Genomic DNA, 10,118 nt, shown 5'->3' on the forward strand with positions numbered 1-10,118 from the left:
AGATTTCCCAGAATGCCATGACTGTAGGTCTAGGATGAGACCTGTCAATTTTCTTTTTTAAGATTTATTTTATTTTTATTTTCATTTATATGTCTGTGTGTCTGAGTATGTGTATGTCTGTACATACATGTGTGGGTGGGTGCCTGTGAAGGTCAGAAGAAGGAGTCAGATCCCCTGGAGCTGGAATTACAGGCAACTGTGAGCTACCCAATGTGGGTGCGGGTAACTGAATTCCAGTCCTCTTAAAGAACAGCAAGTGTTCTTCACCACTGAGTCATCTCTCCAACCCCTCAATTTTCATTTCTGAAGTTTCCAGGTGATACTACTACTGTTGGTCTGGGGACCACACTTTGTCACCCACCATCTTAAAAGTTACGCATGTGAATGGTCCTGTAAATAATTTGCCATTAAGGCTTTACTCAGTTATGATTCCCACAAACAAAACCTAGGCTACCATGACAGTTTGTTCTATTGAGGCTTCAAAAGCTCCTAAATAAATTTACATTGGGGAGTTGAAAAAAAACAGAGTAGTAACAGTTTGCTTGGTTTGAAAATATTAATACAAAGTTCTGGATTCTGAAGCTAGCTTCAGTTCCTACAGTAGTCATCATTCTGTTCCATTTGGAAATGTACTTTTTCTGAAGTGGTCATTAGGAGGCAGTCATACTCTTCACCCAGAAGAAAACAGACATTAAAACACAGGAAACACAGGGTAGCCTTAGGCCAATTCTTTTGGAAAGCACATTTTATTCACTGTTGTCCAACTCAGGGGTGTTGAGGAAGTCAGGAAGGCACTTAAGTAATTTCAACCAGGAAGACTTAACAAAGAGAAGCATCTTGACACTAAAGACAGCCTGGGACTATCCAAGAGGTAAACAGGTGACTCAAAAAAGCAATTTTTCAGGAATGTTCAGTTTCCTATTACTGTCCACAGACCCTGAGACTGGTCATAAATTACCTGTATAAGACAGTGTACAATCCCTTTGCACTCTATTGTCCAATGCCAGAATAATTTTTGGTTGCTTACCTACCCTATTCCTCATTAGCTGGTGAAAACAGCTAGTTATTCCCACATACTGACAAACATTACTGGCCTTCAAGGACTACAAGCCTCACTCCAGAAATTCACACAAGACTCCTACTGAAGTTTTCATCCCATTAATTCTTTTTCTTCCTCCTTTGATAGTTTCCTCATATAAACTATCTTCTCTAAAGAAAATATCCCACTCTAGTCTCACAGACTCTTCCTCAGTAGCTAAAGATTAGAGTTAATATCTAAAGGTCCTGGATCTGTGATCCTCCTTCCCCATGTCCCATTTACCTTCTACCATATTCCTATCTCCTACAGCAAGAGCCCCCCAAGGGCAAGACAGTACCTAGTCATTTGCCTCATTCCTGTTCTCAGGGCCTGTTCAGTGTTAACACGTAGATCAGCCACTTCTACTGCTGCTTCTTCCTAATATGCAAATGCACACAAAGTGAACTAAGAACTACTTAACTGGAGCTTAGGTGCTCCACCAGGAGATGTGCTCATTAACAAACGATGAAGGGGTTCTGAGAGAGAATGAGATTCACTGAGACAGGTTATAAGAATGATATCTATTCCTGTTCAAGCCAAGTCATTCTGATCTCCCAACTGAAAGAAAACACTAGCAATATCACACACACAAAATAATTGTTTTTTCAGTGCTGGGAATCAAACCGAGAATATTCCATAAATATTCTACCACTGAGGATCATTCCAGTCCCTTACACACAGAGTCTTGATTGCATGTTTGATGCCACATTCAATCTCAGCATCTTTAGAATGCTGATACTGAGGTTGGGGATATAGATCAGCTGGTAGTGTTCTTGCTTAACATGCATGAAGTCCCTGGGTTTGATCCCTGGGATCATATAAAGCAGTCCTGGTAGCACATGCCTGTGATTCTAGCACCTGAAAGGTGTAATCAAGGAGGATCAGAAGTTCAAGTTATCCTCAGCTACATAGTGGGTTTGAGGCCAGTCTGGGCTACAAAAGACCCCGGCTTTCAGGAAAAGGAAAACAAAAAGATTGTTATTGAAAGAGACCTTTAAAATTGGCTGGTCCAAACTCATCAGTTTTCAAACTAGAAAACTGAATTCCAGGGGAAGTAAGTGATTTTACCTAATCAACATTAAAGATTCTTCAGCTGCAACACTGAGGCCAGGACTCAGATTTTCCAATCAACAAGATCACTATTTATAAGTCTTTCTTCCTAGGGTGGTGGGGGTTAGTTTTTAATGGTGGATCAAAATCAACACCAATGGAGCAACTGCTCTTGCTGGGACAAAAGAACAGTCAGTCTGTCCTCCTCAAGAAAGGTCCAATGTGTCCATATACCCCCATCTCCACATGTTTCCAGGAGAGAGCCCCTTACAAACCCAGCGACTGAGCAGCAAGTCGTTAAAAGCAATGAAAAGTGGGCATGTCACCAGGCGTGGTGGCGCACGCCTTTAGTCTCAGCACTTGAGAGACAAAGGCAGGTGGATCTCTGTGAGTTCAAGGCCAGCCTGGTCTACATAGTGAGTTCCAGGCCAGTTGGGGCTACAGGGAGACCCTGACTCCAAAAGACCAAAAAAGAAAGAAAGAAAGAAAGAAAGAAAGAAAGAAAGAAAGAAAGAAAAGTGGGCATGTCTGTATCCTGTCCAAGTCTGTGTGTCATCATATAAAATTACAAATACAATGCAAGTATGTTTATATACATGTTCCTTTAGATTAAGCAAACCTCATCATAATTTCAGGCATCCCAATGAGAATAAAATAAAATTGCACATGTGGCTGCCCAGATAAAATGAGGTCATCCAGCCCACCAGAGAGCGGGCCACACATGCAGATCCAAGTGGCCCATCATTCCATCCTTGCACTTCGCTCAGCAGACTCATGGGAATGACTCCTTCACAAGACACCCAAGAGGTAGGTAAATACAATCACCCCCATGGATGAGTGTAGCACATAGAGACAGGGGGTTAGGTGTGTGGAGGTGCCTGGGAAGAGGGGCAGAAGTCCTGAAGAGCAGGGCTAGACTCTAGTCTGACCACAGCACTTTCCCTTGGAGGAAAAGCATTTGGTCATGAGCGATATCCCCAGTGCATAGCAAACATCTGTAACAATGAAGGTGTGAATGGAGGAGGTAAGAGATGATGTGGCTCTACGGATGACACTTCTATACAAATCTGTGGGGTAGAGCTGCCATTGAGGCTATTCTGAAGGGCTGTGATTATGAACTGAGGGGTGCTGGTACAGCCCCCAGGCCATGCATGACCCCTGAGTGGCCCTATCATCCTCATTCTCAACAAAGAAGCAGGTGGCAAGGACTCTCCTTAAGAGAGAACCACAATGAAATGAGGTGATGGCAAAAGACAACAGCAGCTCTCTCCTAACTCTACCTTCGGCCTGAGGGAGGGAAGGGAACAGAGGCACAGGTGACACAACTAGGCTGCAAAGCCCAGTACTTCCTACCACGGCTGTTGACAGTCAGGCCCAAGAACCGGAAACTTATATACTCAGTGTAGAGCCAAGACGTGGCATCTCTTGCTCTGGAATGAGATGCCTCAGCCCTGAACTTCTCTTCAGGGAGACTAGCCTGACAGGAAAGCTGGCTTCTCACTGAGGTTAACAGTACACCTACCTGCTCAGCTCCATGGGTCCCCTCAAGCTAAGCAAGAAGAATCCCTGCAGTACGCATTCTGAGAACAAAGGCTGAGGAGCTCTGCCTACACGGGACGCATCACAAACTTTAAATTACACATTTCCCCACACTCCACACACACGTGCATACGTATAGACACACTTCCACATTCATTCTTCTAGCCTACCCCACTCCAAACCCCCAATCCCACCCACTGTCCTCTGTAAACATGATGGCAGAAAGACTCCTGCAGTCCTGACATGATCTGGCAATGATCTAAGGATGACCTCTTGTCATTAAGTGCCTCTGTAGGTGATATTGGTGAAAGTGGAGGTGGCCTCTTTATACAGTGGGTTGTTGGCCTGCAGAAAAAACAGAAGAGAATCTTACAGTGAGCTCCTTCATGCTTCCTTACCCTAACAGGTTAAATTTCATCTGAGAAGCCTGCCCAAGACCCTTCTCTGGAACAATCAAAACCAGCTAATATTCATACTTAAACTTTTGCTCGTAAAATGGGAATAGGAAACAAGAGGAGAGAGAAGGCAGATTTCTACATAGTCACTAATTTTTTCATGTTTTATTATTTTTATTTTATGTGTATGAGTGTACTGCCTGCATGCATGTAAGTACACCCATGTTATGCAATGCCTGAAGAGGTCAGAAGAGGGTGTTGGATCTCCTGAAACTGGAGTTAGAGATGGTTGGCATCCACCATGTGGGTGCTGGGAACCAAACCTGGGTCCTCTGCAAGAACAATCAGTGATCTTAACCACTGAGTCATGTCTCCAGCCCTCCACTTCCCCATCACTATTTCTAAGAGTTTTACATTTAGCCTGTCACTTTTTAGCGATCCTAAAACATTGTACCATAGCTTTTACTAACTCTCTCTACTTCCTTCTCTCTTTCTTTTCCTTCATTGTGGCAGGGCTAAGTGATTATGGGCCAGAAAGAAAAATGTAGCTGCTAGTGGCTGGGACAGAGACTAGCTAAAATAATTCTTAATTTGTTTTTATCTCATCTCTCCAAACAATTGCCACCCACAAAACTGTCCTGTGGCTGGGAAAAGGAAGGCCTTTTACCAGGTTTCCCAAATTATTTCCCCCAAAAAGTGACAGATCCCCTATGATCAGGACTCCTTGATGGTAATTCAAGAAATCAAGACATTCTTGGGTCCCTCGGTGGCTCAAAATATTCATGGTCCCAACAGAAACATCCCAGTTTCTTTGGACCACTTGGTCAACATTAAATAGGAACAAAGTTTCAGCCTAATCCTAGAAACTCAAACTGCCACTTGGAAGGACTTCAGAAAAAAAATTAAATGAACAAAAGGAGGATAACTAAAATGCTCATTTGATAGGCTGGCGAGACAGCACAGAGAGTAAAGCCATCTGCCACCAGCCCTAATGAAGCCAAGTTCAGTCCTCCAGAATCCACATGGCAGAAGGATAGAACAGAATCCTGCAAGTTGTCCTCTGATCTCCACATGTGCACCATGGCATGCATGTACCCACAAACATGCACACAAATAAATATAAATAAATAAATAAATAAATAAATAATAAAATGTTTAAAGTGCTCATTTGGTTGGATTAAATCAGGATAAACTGCAGGGCTCAGAAGAGCCTGGTTTGGAAGCTGCCATCTCTCATTTCCAAAAAGAAGAGAATGGATCAGACTAATGCTTCCACTACATCTAAGAGACTGACTCAAAAGTAATTCCTGTAGTTAACTAATTCCTTCCTGTATCACTGAAAGCTATTTTAATTCTCTGCCCTCGGTTTCCTTAGCTATAAAATGGCAATGATAATATTGCCCATCACATAGGGCTATTACAGGAGATAAGATAGCAAGAGGATTTAGAATAGTCCTTGCTGCACAGACCTCAGTAAATGTCAGCTATTACATCACTTTCTGTTCACTTAACGCTTTGGACTTTATTACCGCTATATAGTGTATTAGATGTTCTTGATGTGGATTTGTCCTGTCTCCCTCAAATGGAGAATAATTTTCTCACTTCTTCACAGAATCCTGTGTGTGCCTAATCAGTGTTCATGACATGGCCTGTGGTCACTGTGTGGTAGAGTATTAAGCGGTTTTAAGAAGTATAAAGACAAAGACAGTTAGACCATCTCTGTATTTCTAGAACAGAGGACAACTGGGAAATGATTGTGGGGCTAAGTCTAACCGCTGGGCACCTGCTGCCTCTGCCTCAGGTCCATGAACCAAAGACTTAAGAAAACCTAGCACAGCTTCTTACTGTGTCCCATTTTGCTCTGGCTCGTTCTTCCTCAAACTTAGCGAATTCCTTCCGGTCATGGATGGTGATCAGGAGCTTCCAGATGAGCAGAGTAGCAAGACCAATAAGAAGAATGGCTCCCATCACAGACAGCAGGACCACCAGGATGTCAGGACCCTTGGGACACTCTGGGAGGAGAAACAGAGAGCAGAAATCACCAGAAATGGTTGTGAATATACTCTTGACAAAAATCAACCAATCATCAATCAATCAATCAATCAATCAAGAGTTTTCAAGCTGAATCTAGCTCACTCAGTGTGGGTTCATGTGTATTCATTTTGAAAATTGATTTGGGGACTCACTAAGCTCAGTGGTAAAGATCTCGCCTATCATTTGTTGGGCTTTTCCTGGGTTCCATTCCCAGCCCTACAAACATACAAATGTGCACAGACCTGCCAGTTCTGGAACCTATATTCCTACAGAGCAGCCACTGGCTAGAGCTGAGAACAGCTGACCCTTTTCAAGTGAAACATGTTTTCTACTTGACAGAGTCCCCATCACTCTCCATTTTCTCCCCTAAATACAGGCAGAGTGGGCCTTGTCCTTGGGTCTGTGATACTGCGTACTGCACAGCCAGGACTGCCTGGGTTTGAATACTGGCTTAAATACTTACTTCACTTATCTGACCTTCAGTAAACTAACCTTTCTGGATATCTGTTTCCTATTTCTCCATCTTTAAAACAGAGCAAATATTCATACTCATTTAAAAACTTGTGATGAGGAATGACTAAGCTAAACATATTTAAAGAACTCTCAACAGTGCCTGGCACAGAATAAGTGCTCATAAGCACCAACTGCCATTGTCACTGGTGCTGTTCTCATACCTAGCCATTTCACTGTCCCATAGGCATTTGTGTCTGTTGTCCTTGTTCAGACACTTACATCCCTAAGGGCTATAAACTCAGTGGCCTTCTCAGCAATCTTAGAGATCAGTAATCCAGCCAGCCCAGAAAATATTTAGTCATCTAAAATCTTAACCCTATTGGAAGCTGATTTCTTTGTTCAACTCCAGTCAACAAACAAAGCAGACAGAAGTTACATCACTCCTCTGAGGGTCAGCTGATTATATTCTGTAGTGCTCAGCTTCCCATAAACCTCAGGTGTCTAACAAGTGACCTCATTCTGGCAATCTCCGATGTTATGAAACTAGGTGTTTGTATATATGGATGTTGATGAGCCTGAAGAGGAAGTCCCACCCACTTTCCACTCTACCTCCCACCTTCTTCCCTAAACATACACCCAAAGCTCACCACATACTACACAAAAACAACCACCACCACAAACCAAGCTGGCCATTTCCCAACCCACCAAATTATAACTTGTCTATAATTAAAGGAGCTCCTGGAGAGAGGCTGTGAGGTTCCAGGGTCTGAATTCCCAGGAATGAAGGACCCCAGTTCTTCTGGGAAAAGAAGCTGTAACTTCTTTGAAAGTTTGGGATAAGGCTGACCCTCAAACCTCAAAGTGAAATTTCTCCCATTCTACATGATGGTATAGGCTAGACAGGTAGAATTCTAGGTCTTCAAAGGAAAACAATTACCCATCTCTCCCAAATGGTGTGGGTGGCAGGCTTCCTGGAAGAAGATGACAAGATCAGTTATCTTTAAAGGTCCTCCCAACCACAGTCCTAGACCAGGGGGAGTGACCCAAAGTCAGAGAAGTCTTGGAAGGATTGGTAGATTTAGTAAACAAAAGTATAGAAGGTCCAGATCAATTTGATTTTAGATAAACAAGTTACTATTTCACTATGAGTGTATACTAAATATTGCATGGAACATACTGTGTTTTTTCTGGCAACTGCATCTGAGAGTGAAGAGAGCCCACGCAGTTCAGGGGGCCCATTCCATGTGTCTGAATCTCACTTGGCCAATGCCTAGCCATTTAGCAATACTCTATTGTCCTGCAATAACCCGGCCCTTCAAAGTCAACATCTGCAAGGCCATGAGGAAGAGAAAGAGAATGATCTCTCCCTCTTCTTCAGGATCCTGTTGCCCACGCTCCTCCAAGCCACAGCCCCTGAAAATAGTGGTGAGTGCAGTGAAAGAAGTGGCAGAGTCAGGGCAGTCAGTAGGACATGTGGGTCCCTGAGGGTGTAAATCTGAAGTAGAGCACCTGCCTTTACCTTGAGCCAGGGCATGGGGCCTAGGTGCCATCCCCAGCACCACAAAATAAAAAGGCGATGTGGGTCTCTAGACTGGGGATGTCATTTCCCAATGTGGAGGAAAGAGATGTACTAGTGGGGAGCATGAAAAGTTAGCTGCAAGATTATCTGGACCATCTCAGATTACCATCACTTAACAGAGTCCAGTCTCAAAATCCCAAGCCAAATGATTTGGATAAGCGATTCAACAGGAACGCCAGCAAAGACTATTGTAGCAAAGAGACGAAGCAGAGCCAAAAGCAAAGAAAAAAGGCCCTTCTGAACTCTGAAGGAATAAAGGCATGGCTGGGGTGGGGGTGGGGTGGGAAATCCACAGTGAGTAAGAAGCTGTAGTCAAACCAATCCACACCTGCTCCTTCACAGACACATCCCCAGGTTCTCCCTTCTCTTTCCCACAACAGCCTTCCCCAAACTCTAAATAAAATGACTTAAGGTGATGCCCTCTCTTTACATTCCTTAGCCCATTTATAAATAGAGTCTGGGAAGAGCTGATAAACAGTTGCACTTGAGAGCACCATGCCCTCCTCCTGAAAGAGACAGCAACACCCAGGGTGACCTAAGGTGGCTCCTCCGGACTTTCCTGCCTCAGTTTTCCCACCCTCATCCCCTTCTTCCGCAAGTAGCCAAAATTCTAAAGGCAGATACAAAGATGTATATAAACCCGCTTGCATCCTAGGAACAATCAGTCCTATTAATTTGTTCAAACCCCAGTTTATTAAATATCTTCTGTGCGGATGGCTAAGTACAGAGGTATAACAATTCCTTAACTACCAAGACAGACCTCAGTCCTGATCTACTGAGATTAAAGATGCAATGTCAGCCCTTCTAAAGGGAAGCACAGATAAGATGAGAAGCAAACAAAAGCATCACACCTCCAGTAGTATGAGGCTAGAGGAGGGCTGAGAAGGCTCCTCAGGAGCAGCCAAGTCCACAGCAGAGTCATTCACATGTCAGGGTGCATCCCAATTACTAGCAGCACCATAAGAACACAAAGGCCTCACTTGGGAAAGAAAGGCAGTGCTTAAGACTCTGGATATTTTAACAAGAGTATATACTAAGGTTTGAAAAACTCTGCTCTAAAGCAGGGGCCAGAAAACTATAGGCCATGAGCCAAATGCAGCCTACTTCCTCTTTCTATAAATGCAGCCCATGCCCACTACAGCTGTTTTCCTGCTGTAACAGTAGAGTTTATAAGGCACACAGAGACCATATGCCCTGAAAGCCTAAAAGATTTCATATCTGGCCCTTTACAGAAAAAGCTTTCTGACCTCTTGTTTAAAAGATGATTTGGAGTTTTTTTAGACACAATCTCCCTAGTAGCCCCAGTTGGCCTGGAACTTAGCTACATAGACTAGGCTGACCTTGATTTCACAGAGATCTGCCTGCCTCTGCCTCCTGAGTATTGAAATTAAAGGCATTTACCATCATACCCAGTAATTAAAAGATGATCTTTAAAAACTCCTTCAGCTATGACTGTCAAATGACCACATGATTTATCCTCTGCCTTTAGAGGTTCCATTGCTCTCACAATTTCTTGTCTCTCCATCATCACACAGTGCCATCCCACTGAAGTGTCATTATTAATTTACATGTCTGTCTCACCTTTGGCCACATCTCACAAAATGCCACATTCATCTGTTTTGTTTTTGTTTTTTCCTTGTGATACTAGGGATTGAACCTAAGGCCTTATGCGTGCTAGGCAAGGGCTCTACCACTGAGAAACACTGTAGGCCCACATTTGCTTTATTTACTGCTACAGTCTCATCATTAAGCATGGTGTTCAATATATAGTAAGTATTCAAATTTATTTTCTTTTTTAAACTATTTTATTATTTCTACTTTATGTGTATGAGTGTATTGCCTACATGTGTGTAAGTGCACCTGTGTTGTGCAGTGCCTGCAGAGGTCAGAAGAGGGTGTCAGATCTCCTGAACTGGAGTTATGGATGGTTGTTAGCCGTCATGTGGGTGCTAGGAACCGAACCTGGGTCCTCTGAAAGAGCGATCAGTGT

General features: G+C 43.3%; 1 protein-coding gene across 2 annotated transcripts in view; it reads right to left on the minus strand.

Annotated features, from left to right (window-relative positions):
* Positions 1–2,736: 2,736 nt before the first annotated feature.
* Itgb3 (integrin subunit beta 3) overlaps positions 2,737–10,118 on the minus strand; it is a 60,382-nt gene continuing 53,000 nt past the window's right edge. For both annotated transcript variants that reach the window (XM_008821887.3, XM_029558080.1), the window contains exons 14-15: positions 5,908–6,074; positions 2,737–4,012 (exon numbers count right to left, since the gene is read on the minus strand). In XM_008821887.3, coding sequence (XP_008820109.1) covers positions 3,947–4,012; positions 5,908–6,074 — 233 coding nt within the window. In that variant the 3' untranslated portion in view covers positions 2,737–3,946. The remainder of the gene's footprint in view (positions 4,013–5,907; positions 6,075–10,118) is intronic.

The sequence above is a fragment of the Nannospalax galili genome, unplaced genomic scaffold (assembly GCF_000622305.1).
Source record: "Nannospalax galili isolate Female #2095 unplaced genomic scaffold, S.galili_v1.0 scaffold1128, whole genome shotgun sequence".
NCBI classification, from domain to species: Eukaryota; Metazoa; Chordata; class Mammalia; order Rodentia; family Spalacidae; genus Nannospalax; species Nannospalax galili.